General features: G+C 44.6%; 1 protein-coding gene across 1 annotated transcript in view; it reads left to right on the forward strand.

Annotated features, from left to right (window-relative positions):
• ADAM12 (ADAM metallopeptidase domain 12) overlaps window positions 1-23,900 on the forward strand; it is a 329,912-nt gene extending 306,012 nt beyond the window's left edge. Inside the window, exons 22-23 of the mRNA XM_072804906.1 lie at window positions 16,783-16,913; window positions 18,884-23,900. Coding sequence (XP_072661007.1) covers window positions 16,783-16,913; window positions 18,884-18,944 — 192 coding nt within the window. The 3' untranslated portion in view covers window positions 18,945-23,900. The remainder of the gene's footprint in view (window positions 1-16,782; window positions 16,914-18,883) is intronic.
• The last annotated feature ends 454 nt before the right edge of the window (window positions 23,901-24,354 follow it).

Consider the following 24,354-nt stretch of genomic DNA (forward strand, 5'->3'; position numbering starts at 1 on the left):
TAAAAACAAGCACATGCAAAACACAGAGAAATAATCCCTGATAATTTTTCACTGCTTATCATTGTCATACTTTTTGTAATGTTTCTTTTTTTTTGTAATGTTTCTTTTTTTTGTAATGTTTCTATTTAACAATTACATGTGTATTTTTAACATAATTTAGATTATTCTATATGCACATTGCTTTATATGCTAATTTTTTGCCTTAGAATTATTCCTATATACCATAGCACTAAAAAGTCTTTAACATGTCACTTTAACAATAGCACTATATGTGTATGTGGAATACTTTTTTAAGCACCTGCCAATTAGTGGGCAAGTCTGGACCTCTCAAAGTTTCACTGTTATAAATAGCTGTGTTGTGAAGGTCTAGACAGATAAATTTTGGAACACTTTAATGGTTCCCTTACGAGAGATTCCTAAAAGTGAAAATACTGGGTTAAAAAGTACTATAACTCTTTTATGCCTCTTAATATATAAAATAAATACTTTTTCAGGACTCCTATGTATATTTATGTTTCCACATTATTACAGAGCATCTGTCTCTCCATGACTCTGCTAGTTCTAAGTATTACCATTTCAAAGTTTTGCCCATTTGATATTTTAAAAATCTCATTTTTTCTGGCTAGCGGTTCCATCACTTACTGAAAGGGGATGTTGATGTTTTTAGCAATGAATCTGTTTCTTTTCATTCCATCAGGTTTTCCTTCACGTATTTTGAAACTCTCGTGTTTGTGGTACACGTAGTTAGGATTGTTGTGTTTTCTTGGTGAATGTACCCTTTTATCATTACGTCATGTCCCTCTTTAGTTCTGGGTATCATCTTTGTTCCAAGGTCACTTTATCTCATATATCCACTTCTGTTTTCTTTTGATTCGTGTTTGTAAGACATGTCTGTTGCCACCTTTCTACACTTAACTTTCCTATGTCGTCGTAGTGGAAATGAGTTCCTCAGAGACCATATGTAGCTGGGCCCATCCGTTCTGTCAGTCAGTGTCTTTTAATAGGTGTGTTTAGGGCATTTACTTTTAATGCAATTATGGATGTGTTAGAGTTTGTCTACCATTTTAATACTGTTTGTTCCCTCTGATTTTTGTTTATTGTACTCCTCCTCCCTGAATTCCTTTAGGTTAGTTGAACACGTTTTTAGTATTCCCTGCTGATTGATCTGTAGTGGTTTTGAGATATGTCTCTGTATACTTTGCTGTTGGGCAGGGTTTCTCAACCTCAGCATTATCAGCAGTTGGGGCTGGATAACTCTTGGTTGTGTGGGACTGTCCTGTGTATTGTAGAATGTCTAGGAGCATCTTGGTTTCTACAAAGTAGTTGGCAGTAGCACATGCAACCATGTCTCCAAACATTGCCAGATGTCCCCAGGTGGGCAAAATCACCCAACTGAAAAGCTGCAGTAAAGATTACACCATATGTGCATAATTTATCACAGTCTGCTAGTATCAGTACGTTATCACTTCAAGTGGAATGTAAAAACGTTACCATCTTTGAGGTCTCTTTATCCTTCTCCCTTTATCACATAGATGTCTAACTATTAGCTTTATGTGCACTGAGAATCACTTCAGATGCTGTAATTTAGCTTTCAACCATCAAGCCTAAGTTTTAAAACTTAAGAGTGGTCTACTATTTCTACTCATATATGCACCCTTTCTCTCCTTCCTTTATTCCTGGGTTTCTTTCTCTTATCATTTCCTTTCTGTCTGAGAAACTTCAGCTATTCTGTTAAAGCAGGTCCACTGGTGAACAAGTTCTTTGGTTTTCCTTCATCCAAAACTGTCTACTTCACCTTAGCTCCTGAAGGATATTTTCACTGGATATCCAATTCTGGGTTGACTGTTCCTTCAACATTGAAAAATGTTCTACTTCCTTCTGGCCTCTGTGGCAGTAAGAAATCCACTGAAAAGTTCAGCCTACAGTCTCTGTTCCAGGGAAGAGATGTGGCCTGTCATGGTACACCGGATTGAGAAGCAGGTCTCTGCCATTTCCAGGATGTGGTGGCCAGCTGGGGGTGGAGGGGATGGCTTTTTCTGGTGCCCACCTAGAGCTGGAGTAAGGTCAGGTATGGTCAAGATGTTTCTCTCTTACAGAGTCACCCCGTTCCCATCTATTGGCTGGAGACAGAAGGCTTTCCTTGGGCCTCCTTTTGCTCTGGTGCTGTTGGCATTTCCAGATTGGGAACCTCTCCAGAGCACAGGCCAAGATATAAAAATGGCAAAAACAAAAACAAGAACTCAGTATTGGGTAGTTCTTGAGTTCTGAGATCCACAGCCAGTCCATTTATTTTTCTCCAACTTTCAGAGTCTCAGTCAGTTGCTTTATGGATTTTCTCCAGACGTTTTTGTTGCAATTTGCAGGAGGTCTAGGGTGAGGTGTACTTGTTCCATCTTGTCCAGACCTCATTTTTTTTTCTATTTCTCTGATTACTGGTACATTTGAACTGCTTTTTATATATCTCTTAACCAATGGAATAGCACTAAATTGGCCATCAAAAAACAAAAAGGACCCAAAAAAGGCTTGATTTGTCAGTGATTTCTCTGCAATAAAAAAAAAAAAAAAAAAAAATCCCGCCATGGCCAATTCCATGCTATCAACGTGATGTCACTAAAGGAGGAGCAGAGAATTGGCGGACCTGAGCTAGCACCAGCCAGCTCCAGCAGAAAGCTGCCATTAACTGTATTTGTTGTATGAACTATCTGTCCCTACCCTTAGCCTATGTTTTTCTATTTGAGAGAGAATTTTTCTTCCCAATTTGTAAGGGTTCATTTTCTCCTTCAGAGTACTTACCCTCTCCCAGTAATCTATTGTAAACATTTCCTTAATTTATCTTTTCATTTCATTTATGATATTTTGGGGTATAAAAGGAATTCCCACTTTGAATATTAAATTTCTTCACCTTGTGAAGAAATTCTCGGTGCTTACAAAGTCCTCTTTCATTTCACTGCCAGTCAGGATCTACCTCTAGCCTCTTCGTTTATTTTGTGGGCTGTTGAGAATTCTTTTACAAGTGTCTGTCTAACCTGTCTTGGATTTACTGTGAGAAGGAAGGCAGTGGGCATGTCCTAAATTTTTCTGGGCGATGGACTTATTCGAGAATCTGATGAAAGCTATGAAATCTCAGAAAACGCACCAGGCCTTGATACTTCACATGCAAATTTCAGATATCCACGGGGCCGCCAACCCCTTCCCCACAGATTCCCTCAGACTTTGGCTTTTTATGTCTCTCTTCAAGCAACTCGCCTTTGCACCATGTCAAACTGGGACTGCCTTTAACAGACCATGGGATCTGAGGCAAGATATTTCCACTTGCTGGTATCTTTTTTTTCCTGACAGCAGTGAATGCCTACAGAAGGCACTCCCTCAAGATTTCCTTTAAAAACAGGCCCTGAAAAAAGGCCTTCGTTCTGTTTTATGAAACGAAGGAAATGTTACCCTTTAAACATTAGGAACTGAAAAAATCCACATTTCTCACTCCAGGCTGGTGTCTGTCTGGAGCTTTTCCGAGACATATGATATAGATTAGGCTCGCGCTTTCTCTCCCATCACACATAGAGAACTGAAATTAATTCCATGCAGGTGTGGCAAATATTGGGAGGTGGCTCGTGCTTGGCAGCACAGATTGAACCCACTGACTGATGTCGGGTACTTTCGAGTCCCCGTGCCCTGCCCCTCGCAGCTTGACAAAGACAGCTACCTGGCTAGCTGTGCTTCATTTGTCCAAACTTTCCCAAAGGAAAACGTTCTCATGGACGCAATATATACCTCACATCGAAAGGGTCAAAGTCAGGTCTTTATAGAAAACATTTGATCTTTCCATCACACGTTCTGTTTGATTTATAGAAACCAAGGACACTGGGATCAGCTCCCTCACTTGTCTGCACATAACACCCTTCCTGTGTGCCATTTCCTTCTTGGCCAAATGGCCCTTGCGACGCAAGCTTCTCAACCTAACTCGTCAGCCTCGGTCAAGGAAACGAACTTTTCGTTTCCTTTTCATCCTGCCAGCTATTTTAGAGGCAACTTAATGCGGTTGTTCATCTAGCTGCCATGTCCCCCCCCGCTCCCCCAGATCATGAAAGGCAGAAGGCGATCTTGGGAACAGGACAGTAAAAGGAGGACAGCGGGGTCACAGAGGCGTGTGACCGTGGACAGTTGTGTGCTTGTGCAGGGGGGGCAAGCACAGGGGGCAGAGGAGCATCACAGGATGCTCGTACCGTGTGTGGCCTTGAGCTTGCCCTGCCCTAAAGGGGCACGCACTTGATGGGGGGACCAGACCAATCTGTGGAGATTTGCATCCTTCAGGCCACTCTGGAAGCACCCAGTGACTTCTGTGCTCGCTGCTGGGTAGTTCATCTCTAGATCTGGCAGGGAGTGAAGAGGAAGGAAAGGAAGTCTGTGCATGGATCCCAGAGGCTTTGAGAGACCTGGCAATGGTCATCCTTCAGACATTCTCTGTTGTTTTTCCTCTGACTACAAAGTGTCAAACATCTCTCAACTCTGTGCTCCCCCGGCCACACAGAAAGTCAATTCTACCGTTTTGGTAATTTTTTTAAGTAGAGTAATGTGTACAAAGGGGAGAAAACACAATGCCTGGGAAGGGTGGGTCTCGAGCAGAAGTCTGCAAGGACCTTCTCAGGAGGAAGCCACATAAGGTGGCAGGCTCCAGGCTGACACCAAGGCCCGGGAGACAAGAGGTGGGCACCTGGCAGTTGAAGAGCTGCACAGAATCCAGTGGAAGGATCACTTTCTTGACCACAGACTTCGTGTGTGGAGTCAAGTGAGCTGACTTCCAGGAGGAAGGCCTCTTCCTGAGAGGCCCCAGGAATACTGGGTGAGCTCGGGACCCCTGGAGGGGGAACATCTGACACCAGGTTTTACAGTTTCCTTTCCTCTGTGCCGGTCCTTAGGACATCCTCCAATGTTCAGGGAAGCATGCATCACCACCGTGGCCTAGAGCCAGTGCCAAGAGTGTTAGAGAAGGATGGAGCTGCTGATTTCCAGGGAGAGGACAGCCCCTGCAGGGTCAGGTGTGAGATGCCGGGACAGGATCTGGACAGTAGTCTGGAGCAGGTGTCAGGTTGGGGCCTGGGGGGAGGCGGGAGCCTGATAAGAGTGTGGGTGCAGATGGAGCGTCCCCCTGTCACCTAAGAAAGGTTGTCAAGCCACTAAGTCTGAACTGAACAATTAAGTGGGACCCCCCAAAAGACTGGAAAATATGAAGACCACTCATATTCTTAACACCAGGGTGTGTAATTTTGCTCCTCGAAGAGAAGAAGGACCAATAGGGACAAACTCATGGGGTTTTCATTAGATTTCTAGAACATATCCACCTGAATTCCTTTATGCGGGTTATTCTGATTAATTGGCCTAATGAATTGGTTTAAAGTTTAAATAAAAACGTCTTCAATGTCACATCTAAGAAATAGATATTTCTGCCAAAAAGAGAAAAATGAAAAAGATATTTCTGCTCACAGAAAATTACATCTAGAGAGGGCTGTGCTAAGTAGCGGCAGATTGAAATGCAATTTTCTGCTGTCAAATTGAAATGTGCCAGGATTCTAAAGGGAGTATAAGAGGCACCTTCAATCCATAGCCGGGCCATTCTTCTAAAGAGCAAAAACTTCATGGGAGTGTCATTTTCTTAGCATTTCTCTGAATTTTATTTTAAGGATTGCCTCATAAAATGGCATGTGAACCATACCTGCTGATGTGTGGTCATATTTGGCTTAGGGTGCCAAATATGTTTATTTTTTTAAGCCCTTAGTTTCCTGGGAAAATACAAGGAAGTGCTTTCCCTCCGTGCACTCTTACCAGTGAATTCTAATACTGAACTGACTGGCTGGGATTGTTTTTCCAAAATAATAGGAACCGAAAACAAAAGGACAGTTGGATCCATCCTTTAGACTGATTTTTGCTGAATCAAAGTCTTGTCCTGAAAGAGCTGGTAGGCCCATGGGAACATTTGCCAACCCTATTTCTGGCACTGCTTGTCTGGGCTGCAGAAATGTCATCGAAACGGCAACAAAAGGATTAATTTCTGGTTTTATTTTATAACCAAATAGTGTAAAAATGTATTTATGTGTGCACATACATGTTTGAATGTGTTATTTTACTGATTGTTTTGGTGTAAGGAGCTTTCTATTTGCATCTTAGATTGTTGTAAAATAGAAAACATGTATTGAACACCAATCACATGGCTGGTAGTCCTGAGCCCAGCCCTTCACGGACGTTTCTGACGGTCTTGCAGAGCCTGGGAGCGGATGGCGCCCTCAGCCCCACTTTACAGAGGCTGAACCAAGGAACCGAGGCCCAGGGAAGCCCCCCCTCCACCCCACGCCCAGCTTGGGTAGAGAGGCACCGCCAGCTGGGTAGCTGGAGGGAGGCAGAGACTGTTCTGGTCAACGGTGAAGACTGTAACAGCATAGTTCAGGCCCCTGACCACCTCGGCAATGTTTCATTCATTGTTGCCTCATACAAGGTGGGGAGTGGGGGACCTTCTGGCATCTAGTGGAGGCTTCAGACCGTAACAAGAGAAGCCTGCATTTCTCTTTTCCTTTGCCTGTAACACTAGCATTCTGCGTGTCCTAACTGATCTGTCCTGGAGCCAGTCCTTGTTCAGAACCAGGGCAGCCCTGGAGCTGCACTGGGAATACCAAGAAGGCTTGCGTGCATTTTCAGTAGAGGTGGAGATTCTTGGTCCCGTGTTCCTGGCAGGACATTTCTCCTAATCAACACCTTGTCTGTGTCTGTGGAACGTACAACAAACCACATTTTGTAAAACGAGACCGGCTGATCTTGTGCAGGCTCTGCCGAGAAAAGGCTGTGGATCGACCCAGCGTGGCTCCAGTGGCCCCAGGGGGGAGGGAGGGGGCATCTAATTCAAGGAGCCCCAGACCGCCCCTCCCCCAACCCTCCCCAAAATGGGGCACTGAGCCGTCCCCCCACCTCCCTGGCCATTACTGGTGAACAACAACTACTCATCGCAATGCTTTGGGATACAGATGTGAGCGAAACAAATTAACTGAGCTTCTGAGGTTGAGCCCTGACTTTCAAGTCTTCTCCAACGGAATGAACTCAAGCATTCAAATGAGTAAGGACTTGTGTGACCCCTTCTTCTGGCCCGTGTGGGCATCTGATATTTAAAACAACACTCACAGGGCCTGAGAATCTGATGATTTAGGTCCTTTCCGATCAGAAATGCCAATATGTAATGAGAAAGGGAAATCCACGGGTCAAGATGTTCTCCCAAGGAAGCGAGATGAGATACAGCGAAGCTGATCCTTATAAAAGCCTTCATTCCGCCAGGCGACCCGAAGCTAACCCCTGAGCTCACGTGCTGGAAAGTGTCCCCCTCGGCCCCATGCCTGAACGCCGCTTTCCACGTATCACCCTCACCCACATGCCCTCCGAGATGCCTCCTGGCCCGTGTTTTCCGCGGTCCTCCCGGGGGCCTCCACGCTCACCTGCTCCCTCGGCCCGGAGTAACCTTGCTACTTGCCCTGTCCCACTTCAGAAGGCACCCATGGCTTGTGCATCTCCGGGCACACCTACGTCCAGCCCCTTGAGCATAGATGTGAGGGGAATCTGCGGAGTGGCTGTGAATTTTAAGTAGTAGAGCAATAAGCCTTGTCACAGCGTCGGTTATTCCCCTGGGGCCGTCCCATTCCATGAGTCACGGATTCATAAAAATCTGAGTCCCTTCCTCCTGTCAACCTAAAATGCAGCTACCAAGGTCTTGGACACCTGCTGACCTCTCCCCGCCACCTGCGCAGCACTCCCAGAAAGCTCAACCAAAATTTCTCTGGTTTCATATCCTACCCGCCGTTACTCATACGACAAACCCACCCGATGTCCTTAAAAGCATCTGTCACGTGCGAATGCACCCGTATCTCTCTGGAGAGGAGTAACTTAGAGGAAGGCCGTTCAAACGATGACAGTACTCTAAGGGGTGTTTGCTTTCCACTCATTTAGGAGGTTCCTAGAAGCATGCAAGCCTTTCATGAAAAAAGTGATGCCTATTTTATTTTACCCTTTATGTTTTTTAATAGGTCAGGTGTGCCCATAATTACAAATTCCAACAGTACAAAGGGTTCCTTAGAAAACAATTGGTCTCCCCCCGACCTCCGCCACCAGGCTTCCTTTCCCAGAAGCATGGTCACTAGGCTTTCGTAAGCTGCAGCTTGGAATATGGGTGAAGGCCTCATTTCTACTCTGTCTCTCTCTACAGAGAGAGATTATTGAAAATTTGGGAATTTTCAAACATGCAAAATTGGAGAAAAGAATGCAATGAAACGCCATCTGCCCGACACCCACCTTCAGCACCTGCCAGCTTGCTGGCACTCTTTTGTCATCTTAGATTCTTGTTTGGAACTCAAATGGCAGCCCACCCCGGCCTCTCTGGCGCTCTGCTCATTCCCGATCGGTGCTACAAGGGTCCACCTCATTGTTTTGGCTACTTTTGTGTTTCATTGTGGAACCATCCCATAAATTATGCATCCTGTCCTTTGCTGAGAGCCACGTGGGTTGTTTCCAATCATTTGCTGCATCAGACAGACGTGTCCTTGCCCGGGGACCTCGGGGCTGCGCAGAGGACATCTGTGGGGTAGCGTCCTGGGAGCACAATGGCCGTATGATCTGATTAAGTGGAACAGCCCCAAAAAGAGTCCTGCAGATTTCTACTCCCCAACTCCCCACCAACACGGCATTCAAAGATTTTGCTTACTTTTGCCGATAGGTAAAATAAATGTATCTACATTTTTCTTTCCATAAATGAGGCAAAACCTCTTTTTGACGGCTTAAGATCCATTTGTGGGGTTCTTTTTTCCCTTTTCGTGGACTGTCTTTTCGTGTCCCCTGCCATCTCATTGTCCTCTCAGAAAGGACACCCAAAGAATTCAGGCATTTTTGTCTCTTATTCTTTGATGATCTTTTTTTTTTTCTTACAGTGAAATGTTTGATCCATCTGCCATGGATGGTGGTGTATAAAATGAAGTAGGAATCCACCTCCCTTTTTCTGGTTTCTTGAGTCTGGATGCTGTTTTGTCCCTTCCCGGCCTGTGTCTTATTAGCGTTCCCTGGCTCCTCGGCAGCCCCAGCCCACCCACAGGAGCTGGCTGGGGGCCTGGTAGGCAGTGTGGCCTCCTGGTCCCTGCCCTTCGGCCGCAGAAGCACCCCCTCGGTGTCCCCAGCACATGCCGGACAGTGCACCTGCCTCTTGGGGCTTCGTGGCCATTGCACGAAAGTATCTAACATTAGCCTGCAGTGTGATGAGTCTCTGCTAAATGATAGCTATTCATTTCTCTAATGTATTCTTTTCTCCTTTTATCATTTCTTTCCATCCTTAGGTTTATTTCTCTAACTTCTTAGACCCTTACCTCATTTCTGTTCATACTTCATTTATTTATTTTATGTATACATTACCAAATAAGCATAAGAGTCTAGGAATTTCCCTCCAAACACTGCATTGTCTGTGCTCACTGGGTCTGATTTGTACTGTTCTCAATATTTATATTTTTAAAATAACCTACACTTCCCCTTCTGCTTTGTTCTTTGGCCCAAAACTTGAAATTATTTTCCTTTTTGTTGTCATGAATTCTTAAGACATTTAAAACATGGAAAAGTGAAAATAATCTAGAATTCACCCACATCTATACTACACAGAAACAACCCGTTGTGATCTCCATGTTTTTCTACGCATGTGCCTACTTAAGTCTCAGAGGATATGCACTGTTTCCTTTAATTTTTTTTATTTTTATTTTTTGCACTGTTTCCTTTTAAAAAAAAAAAATAGGAAAAACAGAGCAGTCCAGACAAAGTCACTGTGACTACCTCAGATACAATCACTTTTGTGGGTTGGTGGTGATATTTTTATGGAGCCTTTTCAATACTTTTACATAGATATCCAAAGAACATATGGAATACTTCAATTTACATAAATGGTATAAAACTACAATTAGCTTCGCACAGTTTGCACTTACATTCAACTGTATTTTACTTTTTTCTTACATTGAAGTACAGCTGACGCAGAATGTTACATTAGTTTCGGGTGCACAACACAGGCACCTGACCACTCCGTACTGAGGCTGTGCTCACAAGTGTCACTCCCGTCTGTCACCATGCACGCCATGACCGTAGCCTCGTAGCCTGGACTGTATTCCCTGTTGTGCCTCTCATCCCCATTTTGTATTCATTACATAACTGGAAGCCTGTGCCCCCCCCCACTCCCCTTCACACATTTTTGTCCATTCTCCTACTTCTCTCCCCTCTGGCAACCACCAGTTTTGTTCTCTATTTATGGATTGGTTTCTGCTTTATTTGTTCACTTGTGGTTTGTTTTTTGTTTGTTTTTTTTTAGATTACACATTTAGATTCCACAAGTGAAGTCAAAAGGTCTTTGTCTTTCTCTGCCGTATTTCACTTAGTATAATACCCTCTAGGATCTCCTTCTTGTTTATGGCCAAGTAATATTCCATTGTACATCTCTGCCACATCTTCTTTATCCACCCATCTGCCTATGGACCCTGGGCTGATTCCATGCCTTGGCTTTTGTAAATAATGCTGTGATAAACATACAGGTGCATACATCTTTGCAAATTAGTGTTATCGTTTTCTTTGGGTAAATCCCCAGTAGTAGAATTACTGAATCATATGATAATTCCATTTTAATGTTTTGAGGAACCTCGGTACTGTTTTCCACAGCGGCTGCACCAACTTACATTCCCACCAGCAGTGCGGGAGGAACTGTTTCCTCCACATCCTCACCAACACTTGTTATTGCTTAGTTTTTGCAGACTAGCCATTCTGATGCATGAGGTGGTATCTCATTGTGGTTTTGATTTGCATTTCCCTGATAGTCAGTGATGTTGAGCATCTTTTCATGTGTCTGTTGGTCATCTGCAGGTCTTTGGGAAATGTCCATTCAGATCCTCTGCCCATGTTTTAATTGGATTTTTTTGGTGTTGAGTTGTGTAAGTTCTTCATATATTTTGGATATTAACTCCTTATTAGATCTGTCATTTGCAAATATCTTCTCCCATTCAGTAGGTTGCCTTTTCATTTTGTTTGCTCCTTTGCTGTGTAAAGAGTTTTCATTTGAGTGTAGTCCCAATAGTTGACTTGCGACTCCCTTGCCTAAGAAGACATATCCAGAAAAAAAATGTTGTTAAAGCTGATGTTGAGATTACTGCCTATGGTCTCTTCTAGGAGTTTTATGATCTCAGATCTCACATTTAGGTCTGTAACCCATTTTGAGTTTATTTTTGTGTGTAGTGTAAGGAAGTGGTCCAGTTTTCCCAGCACCATTTACTAAAGACACTCATTCCCCCATCATATATTCTTGCCTCCTTTGTTAGATTGACCAGATAAGCATGGGTTTATTTCTGGGCTCTCTGTTCTGTTCCATTAATCAATGTGTCCATTTTTGTACCATATCGTTTTATTATAGCTTGCTAGTATATCTTAAAATACTTCCAGCTTCGTTCTCCTTTCTCAAGGTTGCTTTGGCTATTTGGGGTCTTCTGTGGGTCCATATAAATTTTAGTATTATCTATCCTAGTTTGTGAAAAGTGCTATTGGTATTTTAATAGGAATTGCATTGAATCTGTAGACTTCTTTGAGTGGTATGTATGGATATTTTAATAATATTAACTTTTCTAATCCATGAGCATAGAATAGCTTTCTATTTGTGTCATCTTCAGTTTCCTTCATCAGTGTCTTATAGTTTTCAGAGTACAGGTCTGTCACTTCCTTGGTTAAGTGTATTCTTAGATATTTTCTTCTTTTTGATGCAATTATGTTTTACTTTGTTTCTAGAAATTTTATTATTCAAATATGCTGGCTTGTCTTTAAACACAGAAAATTTGTTCAAATAATTTCACAATCTGAAGTCTTTGGGTATGTTACTCCTGAGGTTCCTTTCACAATTCCTTGCTTCTTTGTATGCTTGGTAATTTTTTCCTATGAGCTGCTTATTTTTCTGGAAAATTATCTAGAAAACTACCTGGGAGTTCTTTGAGAACTAGGATGAAGGTACGACCCTCCAGAGAGGATGTATTTTGCCTCTGCCTGGCTCCTGGAAGCAGTAACCATTTGAGACCTCTCTCTCTAAATGGCTTGGGCTTGAGCCACTGAGGGGATGTGATCTCAGCTTCAGGTCCTCAAGGGCAATTTGTGGTTAGAGGTTTATTTTCCAACAATTTCAGTGGTTTTAGAGAGAGAATAGGTCAAAATAACTAGCCTGCCATATTTCCAGAAATGGAAGATTCACCTCCCAACTCTAGTTTGTTCTGTAGCGTCTCCATTATCATACTTTGTGACATCCTGTTCTGTAGCCATAAGCATCAGTTTTGTTAGATGCAGGTCTACACTGAAAAGACTCAATGCTCATGGACAATCTTTTTGCCACGTATTCATTCATTTCCTGGCTAGCTGATGTCATTCTAGTGTACGTCCTTCCCCAAGAGTTCCACAGGCGGCTACTCCCTGAAGTAGACATTCCATGTTCAAAGACATTTGGCTGTTGTTTTCACTTCTCAGCAATAATGTGCATATAAAAATAATGGAGCACACTTTGTCTTCCCAAAACTCTTCCCCATGGTCTTCCTCTCTCTCCCCTGGAGAAATCAGAAGCTGGCTTTTTTTTACCCTTTGAAGTGATGGGATTTGGTATCCTCACTGTCCAATAACTTCAATAGGTGATATCTTACTATTGAGGAGTTGAATTCATTTCTCTGAGGGAAATTGTGTGCACTTCTAATCATAGATTTGACACTCTTTTTTTCAGGAAAGTTCTTATGAAATCAGTGTATTTTTTCTATCTACTCAGATCCTTTAAGTGACACCATTTTTATGTATGTTGTGTCACCTTTGCTGTGGTCTTTATTTTACTGTTGAACTTTTCACTTCCCTCAGCTCAGACCTCACAGCCCTTTGTTCAATATGATTTTCATCCTTGGTTTTCATGGTTTTTCTCTTCCCCTTTTGAGTTTTGCTACCTCCTTTGTCATTTCTGTGTATATACATTTTTACAGGGTGGGTTCTTAACTTTGCCTTTTTCCCTAATGCGTCCGCCTCCTCCTTAAAGGCAGGGAGTTCTTCCTGGAAAACCAGTCACAAGACAGCTGAGGAAAAGGTGAGGCTGGTGCTGAGGTCTTTGAGAGAGTGGTCTGGCCCTCCCTGCTCCCAACACAGACCCTGCAGGCCCAGCCCTACTCCAGGTTTGCACAGATAGCTGGACCTGTCTACATTGCTGTTTGTTCAGTCCAGATACATCATGCTATCTGCTTACTCCTCATGCCTGTTTCATGCAAAAGGGCCTGATTTTCTCTTCTGCACTGTATCAGGTTGGCCATGGCAGGATCTTCTCCTTTCTCAAGGCCTTTCTTCACCCTGGCCTGCTGGACACTTTGCCCCCTTTTTATATAGATTTGGGGTTGTAACTTTTCCTCCATTTTGCTCCTTTCCATGCATTTTTTTTCCATGCATTTTCTTAAATGTTTTCAGGTACTTTCTAAAAGAAAGGTCAAGGTTTGGTCAAGGTCATTTTATAGACACGTCTGTGTTCTTTTAAGAGAGATTTGTTGAGACCTCTGCTTTTTTTGGAGAAAGAATAAAGAAATTGCACCATTTCCCTGAGAACTGATTATCCTTGGACTGATCTTTAAATATATTTCTCACAGATCCAGAGAGGCCGAGTGGAGAGGGTGAGGCTGATGCTACCCCTGGCCCTGCATGAGCTTGTCAGGGATAGCCGTGGCATCCCTGGCATTTTCCGGTGATAGAGGTCTCTGGATAAACAGGATCCATTTACTCTTGCTTACACAGAGGTAGATAACAGTTGAGAATTCTTTGATGATGGTCAAAGTAGAGGATTCTTTTTGGATTTTAAAATTTATTCTCAATCCTCTAAAACTTTGAAATATGTGGCTGCTGCAAAAACAGCAGAATGTGGACAAATGGGACGGTTCTATTTAATGTAGATCTCAATTTTCCTCCAATATCAGGAGGTTGAAAAGGGAGAGAGTGGGGAGGGGAGGTCTGCATTCCTGATTTTTAATAGGTCTACAGGAATATTTGAGTGTGAACAACCTGGCCTGGAGTCCTTTCTCCATTCTGATGACTCTTTGTGGCAAGGCTGGACTTTTCTGGGAAACTGAGGTTCAGGTTTGCAAAGGCAGCATGAAAATATGCAATGCCTGACAGAGTGTGTGGGAATCCTACTCTTTCCTACAAAGTCACAGCCTCTGTAGCTGTGCTTCCGCCCACCTGTGTATAGGCTCCACGTCACCACGCCTGATTATCTGAGAAGGGAGAACCCATCATCTTTCACTAGCTCCACTCCTAGTGGGCCTGTTCAGGCCTGGCAGGAAATAGACCACTCACCTAGGCAGCATCTGTGAGTGTGACCTATTTCATAGTGGATCAATGTCTCGCGGATCCCAGGGCTTGAGGTCAGAACTTTCGATCAACATTTCCACAGTTTGGGCTTTGGTCACTGTAGTGACCATGCAGTTTATCCTTTAAACCAGGACGTAGCTGAGTCATGATTAATAATTAAACAGGGCCATAAACATAAATTGCAGATGTCCCAAACAAAGCAGAATGAATGGCCAAGCTAACTATCTCCTGGGTTTCCGTGATAAATCCAAATGGATTATGATACATTATAACAAGGATCTCACTTTTTCTCCAGCATGGCCATAAAAAGCTGACGTTATCTTTATTACCAAGACCAGATACTTATTCATTCTTAGCAGCAAAACTAGTATCACTTAGTAATGAATCATTTAAACCTCAATGCCTTTCAGTTTTATAGGTGCGTGCATTCATTTTTTACATTACACACTAATATCTTGCTCATAGTTTTCTGCCATCTTCTAGGGAATGGAGCTTAATTTATTCCCATAGTTTATTACCCGAGGTTTGTTGGTAGGATTGCAGTACTTTTAGATGGTAAATTTATTCCATCGTTAATAGCTGCGGTACAGCAGTAGCAGCTAACACCTACTCCTTGGACACTGTACTAGGGCCCGTGCGGAGAGCTTCCCAGCTCACAGTCCTCACATCAACCCCCTGAGGAAGGTACAGTTAGCATCCCCTCTCCATGACTTTGAGGCTGAGTAACGCCTGTATTTGCAGAGCCTGGTTGAGTATACAAACCACCTGTCCCCAATATGCACTCAGGCACGTTAGATGGTCTGTAGGCCTACTTAAGGGATGTGCTCTACTTTGTTTCCTTTAATAAGAACTGGTATAGAAATGTCACTTTGAAGTCTGCCCTTGATCGGTGGCCCCATTGCTCGTTGTTTCAACTTGGCATATCTTCCATACAGCTGTGGTTTCCAGTCTTCTGGGGTTGCTTCCTTCATTTACAGAGATATGTTAAATGGTGGTTGTACACTTTGCATTCTTTCAACTGAGCTCCATTTGCTGAGGAAATGTAATTTTAGTGGGATAAGTACTGGGAGAAATTTCAAGTCACATGTTTCAGAGTCCTCTTGAGTGGTCCTGGAAGTATGGAACTGCGGGTCCTGTGCCAGTGAAGTAGATCATCTGTTTGTTAGGACATCCTGTCTCTCCCTTGAGGTTCTAGCATCATTTCCTACACACTTGCTGTGCATTCGTGAGTGCTTCTAGACTCCAAGGACCAAAGGAGAAGGTGTCTTGGCACCTATGTTCACCGTTGGCCAAGAGGAGAACCCGGTGAAGCCTTAACTGTCTTCCAACCCTGTACCCCCTTTTCTCAGAGTAGGGAAAGTAGGGAGAGTCCCTTGAAAAGTGATTTGTGGTTTTACTATTCTGTTTGTTGCTTTTCTTCTATTTCCATTAAGAAGCATTTTAAAATTTGTGGCATCAGGGAATGCTGATGGTATTAATAGTGATCTGTGTTCTGGGAGCTTCCTAGGCATCATTTTATGTAGTCCACATTACAATACTCTCAATTCTCCCCCTATAAAATGAGAGGAAAAAGTGCCTATCAAGTGACTGGCTGGCACAGTCCCAAAGCATTGGTCTTCAGATAAAGCCCGGTGTAGAATCACACCCAAGTTCATGCTCTGGTCAATGTGACACCTTTCCAGTGGCTTCCTTGTAGACTTAATACTTGTCCCTCAAAACACAGTTTTTAGAGTTTCCTCCTACTTGTCACTTTGTGGGACAACTGTGTGAGTTTGTGATTCTTTGAACTAGGTATTTTGGTAGAAGAATTTTGGTGCATTTCACTCAGTGATCTGGATCAACATTGGATATCCTGACCCTATGGTGGAGGAAAGATGATCATTTTTGTCAGTGAATTCATTCACAGTTAAACGAATTCTGTTTCACGATTCTGAAAAACTTGAATAAACGATGTTTAAGAAGATTTTTGTCAACCTCTCAATTTGAGGCCTTTACAAAGCGAAAGGCAGCTTAAAGACACAGGAACACTTACATCCTCCAGGTAGCGTTGGCCCAGAAATGCCATATCAACTGTACTCCCAAGGCCTGTGAACAGTGTGGCCTCAGAAGACGCTCTGAGTGTTTGTGACTGTGCAATACTAGTGATAAATCTTTTATGGGTTAGAGAAAACATTGGCAAGAAGATAGACAAAGGTCAACAGCGTGGGCGGTGAGAGGATGTGTTCAGAAAGTTTGCTCAGGATGTGAAACCTGCGAAGCCCAGCACCAGGCCCCATTTCTCCCTGTTCCCACCTCACACAGGACACTGGCGGGTCCTGAGGTCAGGGTCTGGTCCCGCCTCACAGAGATGGGTGGTCATACATATGCTGTGATTTATTGCAGGGAACTCGTAAGCCAAACCCTCCTCAGAAGCCTCTGCCTGCAGATCCTTTGAGCAAGACAACCCGGCTCACCAGCGCCTCAGCCAGGGCCCCGGGACAGCAGGAGTCCGGGCTCCGCCTGGTGCCCCTCAGGTGGGTGTAAGAGCTGAGCCCATCTTTTCCTCCCCAGCACTGACCCGTGCTTTCCAGGCCCTGTCAGGACATGGGCCTGGTAGTCTCAGCCAGCCTTGTGGGAACAGCAGAAAATAGTGGCCAAAGCAGATAGGAGCATGACCAGGAGGCAGTCACAAGCTTATAATCCCTGGGATGCCCCAGTGTCCCTAAGAGATGAAACCAAGATCAAGTAGAACTAGAGAGCGTGCCCTGGAAAGCTGTGGCTCTTGAGATGGGCCGGGCCCTGTACCCCAGCGACGAAAACACCAAGCAGTGTGATACTTTAAAGGCTGAACCCACCTCCAAAACCATCTTAAACCTTCATAAACTGTGCCCCATCCCTGGGTCCTGAGAAAGGAGGTGAGGGGCAGGGAGGTCCCAGATGGATGAGGGAGGTGGGGTGGGGAGTGAGCTCCCGAACACCTGGCACAACCGGGAGCTTCTCCATCTACTTAACAGAAGGAATCACATTTAGAGACTGTTCCCGAGCCCTGGTCCTCACTTGCCCTGTCCAGAGGACGAGGAAGGCAGACTCCTGGCACAGGGGGTTAAGCGGTCATGCCCGGGGCTGGGCCACGCTGGTTTTCAAGAGCTATTACATTTCCAGGAATTTTGCAAGCTAGCTGTTAAACCTAGCCACGATTTAAAGTATATAAACTCCAAATGATACAAATCACAGGAAAACAAATGTAAAATGCTCAAAATTCCTTTTTTTTTTTTTTTAACATCTTACTATCACCTATGCTCTGGAGGTTACATGCAGCTGTTTGCATTGGTGGAAAGGCCATGGCTGGGGGCCAGTGTGCAGCTCCTCGCTCACGCAGCCAGAGGATTTACACCCTGGAAACAGACAAAGGTTACAGATCAGCCCCCCTCCCTCCCCACAGTGGGTAGGTTAGACCCGCAGCCAAAACACCCTTCTGACATGCATACCCCCTTGGCAGGAAGCTTGCTGTATGAGCTTGAAAGAACCCAAGGTAGGGTGTTGACCAGGCCCTGGGCTCAATAATTCAGTGTCTCCAACGGGGAAGACACACGTTCGTGATGTCATTACAGCTTTTGGGAAAAATGCTTGGCCTGTGGGAGAGCAAACTGCCTCATAAATCCCAGAGATAACGCCGGTCACGGGGGCAGAACAGTGGTTTAATTCCCAACTGCACAAATACAGCAAGATTGCAGAGCATCCGAATTATTTCACTGTGGTTCGTATGCCGATCTTAAAGTTACTTTTCTTGCTCAAAAGCAAAAGCACCCCTTACATGGCACGATGAGGGGAAGATGGGGAAGGCCCGCTGGGTAAAATGCCATCAAGCAGTGGCCAGTCGTCGCCCCTGCTGGCCACTGACACCGGTACAAGCGGGTGTCGTCTTGGTCTCAAAGGGGAAGAATTCGTTTTTGAGGGATCCCACAGGCCCAGCTCTGCTCCCCGGACGCACACGGGCTAATCCACTCACTGCAGACACACGCGGGATGGGGGACCACGCAGTGTCCCAAATGCCAAGTAGCTCAGGCTCTTTTCCTCTTGCTACACCTGTATGGATAGACACGGCTCCTAGGGCTGTATGCATTCATGAAATTCATTGCTAAAATCTATTTCACCTATCTTTTTTCCTTTTTTCACGTGGCTGCTAGCGAAGGTTCGATTAGAGACGTGGCTTCTGTTTCTCTAGTGAGTGGGCGCTGTTCTAGGGGCGGCTCGCAGAGGGGACGGAGCGCGTTGGCAGGGGCTCGTCTAGTGGCCAGCTGGCACAAACGCCAGCAGTCCCGCAGCCTGGATCAGGGTCCCTCGGTGGGGCCCCACCACCCTGCCACATGCAGAGGCATCCGCATGGGGCTGGGGGCTGGTCCCTAAGGCCCTGGAGGTCTGGCAAGGACACCCCGACAACCACAGATGTCCGTACCTGCAGAGGCCGCCACCTACAATCTTGTTCTCTCTCCTCTCGCTGCAGACCTGTTCCGAGACACCCGCCTCAAGGGCCCAGGCCCCCCCACACCGCCTGTACTAAGTGAGAAGCAAGTTGACACCTTTTTTCAACAGTGAAGACAGAAGTTTGCACTATCTTTCAACTCCAGTTGGAGTTAGTTTTTTGTACCAACTTTTAGAATTTTTTTTTTAATGTTTAAAACACCATTATTTTAAGAATTTTGAGCTACTGCCGTCGGTGCTGTGCTGTGCTATGGTGCTCTGTATACTTGCTCAGGTACTTGTAAATTATTAATTTATGCCGATGTCTGTTGCAGTGCGGTGCGCTGTGGGAGGCATTTTTACCATCACTGAGTTTTCCACGGAAGGAAGGCTTGTGTGCTCTCAATAGTGAACTTGAACTATCCTGCTTTATGGGATTCTGGACAGGATGTTTACCTTTCTGATCGAGGCTTTATTGAAGAATGGTTCCCCAACCATCCATGGCTGTGGTTCTGGCACAGACGCAGCTCAGGAGACCCCAGGTAGAAACTTGAGGGATTCTCTGGAACCCCTGGTCTCAGCCCCGAGCCAGGGGCTTCAAGTCCAGGCGGGCCTTGGGCCTTGTCACAGCTGACAGGCCAGCCCAGCAGCGGCCACACATTGACGCTCCAGGATGGCAGGGAACACTCTGGCCCCTGGCCGGGAAGCTCTGGAGGGAATCTGGGTCACAGAAAGGAATTCTAAGGTGTGGCCACACCAGGCCAGAGCCTGGGACACGAGGCCAGGCAGAAACTTGACCTTGAGCTCGCTGGCCATTTGGAGAGCAGGCGAAGATCGTTGCTTTACAGAAACCCTGCTCTTCACCCGATTATTCAGAGTGGGAGGGGGTGGCGTCTCTACCGGCCGTCTACTGCCCAGAGGCTGCAAACCTGCACCCCCCTGTACTGTCGGGAGCGGAGCTAAGCAAATTACCACCGTGTCTTCTCAACCGTGATGCAGGGATTCTGTGTTCAGACAGACGGATGAGGCTTTCCATGGGACCGTAACGATGTTCAGATGTGGCCCAGTAACCAGATCTAGTGAATCAATTCTGTAGATATAAACAGCTTATTAAGAATTAGGCAGGCTCCCTCTGCCTACAAAAGTACAAGCAAACGGAATGCCGGGTGGCAGGCTGCCGTCCAGGGAGGACAAAGAATCCTAAGTTACTGGTTAGTTATTTGGGGGGCATTCTCTTTTCCCAGTTTGGCTGCGGGAATCCTAAGAAAAAAAAAGGGGGGGGTGTTCAGAGCTTATGCTAAAAATATCTTTTAAACACTTGCAACCTACCTGTTGATCATCACAGAATGTGATAAGGAAATGAGGTTCCCAATCCTAAATATTCATGCAGTGCAGTCTTGGGCAGCAGCCCCTTCAACCTTTTACTCTTCAAAGGTCTGACTGGGGAGCTGTTTTCCCAAGGAGATCTTGAAGTCGCCTGTACTAATGGCATGAAAATTACAAAAACACTCAGACAAGGTAAAATGCCATTATGCCCCTGTCTTCTGCTGGGGTCATATGTGACTCGTTTTCACATTAGAAGGCAATTGACAACAGTTCCGTAATTCACTCTGAGTGTTTTAAGATAAAGACTTCAGTTGGGGTCATTTCAACGGGTTTTCTGTGCCTTGAAGCGGAGAGACAAAATATACCAAGAATCGGTTTTCCTTCCAGAAAACAAGACTGCATTTAACTCTCCCGATGTTCCCCGCTGTATCTAGGCAACATAGTATTCATGATCACAGAGAAAATAAATCCATGTCACAAACACACAAAAGGGAGCCCAGTCCTAATACATTCCACCTCCTATAGCATTTGTCTGTGTATCATACAATTATTAATTTCTTAAAAAGGCAAAGCCACGTTAGACAGTATTACTGCTGATGAATGCCTACGGAATTACTGTAACTGATACTACATTTGATCATTGTATCAAGGCAGGCCAAAACATATGCTATGGAAAAGTTTACAGAATTTTTATGGTGCATTATGTGGGTGTTGTCTTTACAGATGCCCAAATCCTTAGACCCATCATTTTAGCCCTTCCTCTTATTGTGAAGAAGAGGATGTGAAGGGGTTTTTTTGTTTTTGTTTGGTTTTTTTTTTTTTTTTTTTTTTTTTTTTTTTTTTTTTTTTTTTTTTTTTTTTTTTTTGTCTGTCCTTACCTAGAATTCCTGTAGCTTCCATTTCAGAGAATAGTTGGGTATTAAAGTTAATGCTGTGATCTTATACCATGTCATCAATGACCATGTAGGGGCTGCAGCTGATGACACATTCCTACCCCTACAGTACAAATTGCTTTTATAGAGAGGCATGCAAGTTATTTCTGGATAAGAATATGTTTAAGCCTAACAGCCCCTGATGATATACAGATCTTAAAGGAATAATACTTCCAAGATGCAGAATCAAATGAATATTTAGCAATAAGTTCCATTTTAATATAAAAGAACCAAGAGCCAGAGTTTCTTTTGGTGGGGCGGGGGGTCGGAGGGGAGACATGGGAGGGGAAGGTGTACCTCTCCCTTTTTATATCCTTATCAATGATGGAAACAAAAATCAATACTTGTATTTTCATGGCAGTCTATTTTTAATATTTTTTTAAATTTTTGTAGGCATGAATAAGAGTTGATTTGAGTTTATAAGGCCGTCAACGTGTCTAGACACAAAGCAGGCCCTGAGGGTAGTCGCTTTTCTTCTCCCCATCTTGTTATAGTTGTAGGTTATGTGACCCCACTTACTGGGAAGTATAGGGCTAATCTTCCAGGCATTCCCTTTAAAAGTTTATCTCCTGAATTTTTTGGTAACAGTTTGTTTTGCTGACACATGGAGTCAGATGTGTAGCAACCAAGAGAAACAATGCATAACATTTTCCATTGTCAAAATATGCATACAGAGGTTACACTTCCCAGTGTGAATTTTTCCAGCTTACACATGTGGGATGACATCACAGAAACCACAAAAGCAACAAATTAAACTACATGAGAATAAATACTCCTGACTGGTCTCAGAGGGGACATCTTTATGCCTTCTTAACTTTATTACAAATTCTCAGGCTGAAACCGTAGGCCATTGTTCTCCGGCAAATCAATGCAACCCATCGCTGTAGCCCCTCAAAGAAAAGCAGGGAAAACTCTGATCAGTGGCGAGCTGTCCTCAGGAGCCTGTGGTCTCCCCTGGTGCTGCAGAGAGCCTGGTGCTGGGCCAGCGAGAGTGCCCGGGCACCTTCCTGCCATCTCTCAGTTGATGTTTACTAAGCATTCTGAGCCAATGCGGCCCTGACAACTGAAAGGGCAAGATGCCTGGGCAGTGGGGCCGGATCTTTCTCACACAACCTGACCCCCCCCCCCTTTGGCAGTCTTTCCTCATGAGGCTTATTTCATTGAAAACTTCTGCAATGGAGGGCTCCCTTCTGTGTTCTGGGAGCAGCAAGCCCAGGGCAGGACTCGCTCTGGTGCTCCTTCCTCACTGCTGTCAATAGGACCCCAGCCAACCGGAAGTGACCCAGATAAACTTGATACCGACCCTCCCCCAGAAGTCCCACGGTGCCTGTGCTGACCCTGTAGGTGTGACTCTGAGGCTGGGGACTTCATACACTATGGCTTGCTGGTGGGGGACAGTGCACGGACCACCTGTTCCCCTCCCTACCACCACAGAGGCCTGCCCTAGGCTGCGACAGGTACCCCCATCACGACTCAGGAGCAGACCCATAAACACATCTGGATGCAGGCAGCTGAGGCTAATACATCTGTTTGCTTCTCACCACCCAGAGGCAAGTCCCCTTTCCAGACCAAACCCAGTGCCGATGCCCCTTCCCATGTGAGAAATCTCTGCCATCAGAGCCAACTCAGGTCAGCCAAAGTGGGGGCTGTGGGAGGGTGTCACTACCAGCCCCCCAGCCCACTCTTCTCCAGAGTGGCCATCTAAAGCAAGCCCACCAGCTACGCCCCAGCTTTGAATCCAGCAGAGTCCCTCCTACAGGCACATCACCCCCTAGAAAATCAGTTTATCTATGAGGGCACAATTCTCTTGACTCACTCCATAGCTCCTGTTGACATCTGTTCCTTTAAAACCTATTTGGAAGCTGCAGTGGTGATACACATTACACACTAAGAAAGATTCGTGAGCCCCAGGCTAAGAACCATTTCTGTGCAGTAAGGATGCTTCCAGAAGCCATTTACCTACACATGGATGGAAATCCCCTCTTTAACTCTTGGGACAGCAGTGGCAGCTGACCGTCCAGCCATAAGAGTCGACTTCATAGGAGAAAAACTAGGAGACAAAACACCGCATATAAAACTGTTATAACATTCAATAATGGGTAGTGATAGCCTGGAGATTTACCACATAGTGAAAGAAATTCTCACTGGGATTCAGCTCTTCCAGGTTGAATATTCTGGAACCCATCCTGATTTTCCACATCATCTGCAAAAAACATGTCTTATGTTCCCCCTGTGAGTTTCCTTCCCGAAAATAATTTAGTCCTCCATTTAAGCGCAGTTTAAATCCAGACAAAATAATAAATATCCTGTGATCCTTTTAGTTTTACAAAGAACTAAAAGGACATCTATGTTCATGGCCTATAAGCAAGCACATAAGGAGGGCAGTGATAGAAAAAAAAATGTATCAAATTAGAAAATCCTCTAAGAGTCCAAGGCGGGATGAGTAATAGCAGAGCTGATGGTTCTCTTTTACCTTCTATCAGGTCAAATTGGGAGGTTGTAGGGAAGACCCATGGTTTAAACGTGTGTGGCAACTGTTAAACTCTCAGAACACTTGGCTACAGGCCATTCAGCGCAGTACAGTTACAGCTACTAAACAAACCATTTCATCAAGTTCACAGAGCTTCATCCATTTATAATGCTTCAGTTTGCTCATTTCTTTTCACATACCCTTTATGTTACAGCCTGTTACTTTTGTACACGTTTCTCATATTGGGGTTCTACAGGTAACAACCTATTTCCGTAGAGAAAGTCATTGTTAAGAATATTATATCCAATAAATGGTATACAGGTAAACATAAAGACGTGTCTCGTTCCTTACTGACAAGGTCACAAAAACGGGGAAAGGGAAATCCCCATCCCTAACTCACCCATTTATAGAGGCACAAGGAAATTCTGGGACAGTCCAGAAGAAACGAAAACGAGTGGTGGTCAGGGCCCAGACACTGCCAGTCTACCTGAACCGGTTAGATGATGGCATAAGAAAGAAGGTGCCTTTTAACATACATAAGAGTGGGGAGGTGGGATTGGGTGGGTGGGTGGGAGGGACCACATTACTTGTTTTGAACAACATAAAAGTATAACCTATCAGAATAATTTTTTTTGAAAACTCAATTTACAAAAGAGAGAAACTCAAAAAAAGCAAGCACGCAGAAGTAGAGACATTGATACATTGATATCAGACTTATCCAGGATGAAAATCTAAGTGTAATGGAAATTTATAAAATTCTGAAAAAATAGAATCCAACTTCATGAA

This window comes from Canis lupus, chromosome 29 (genome assembly GCF_048164855.1).
Source record: "Canis lupus baileyi chromosome 29, mCanLup2.hap1, whole genome shotgun sequence".
NCBI lineage: Eukaryota > Metazoa > Chordata > Mammalia > Carnivora > Canidae > Canis > Canis lupus.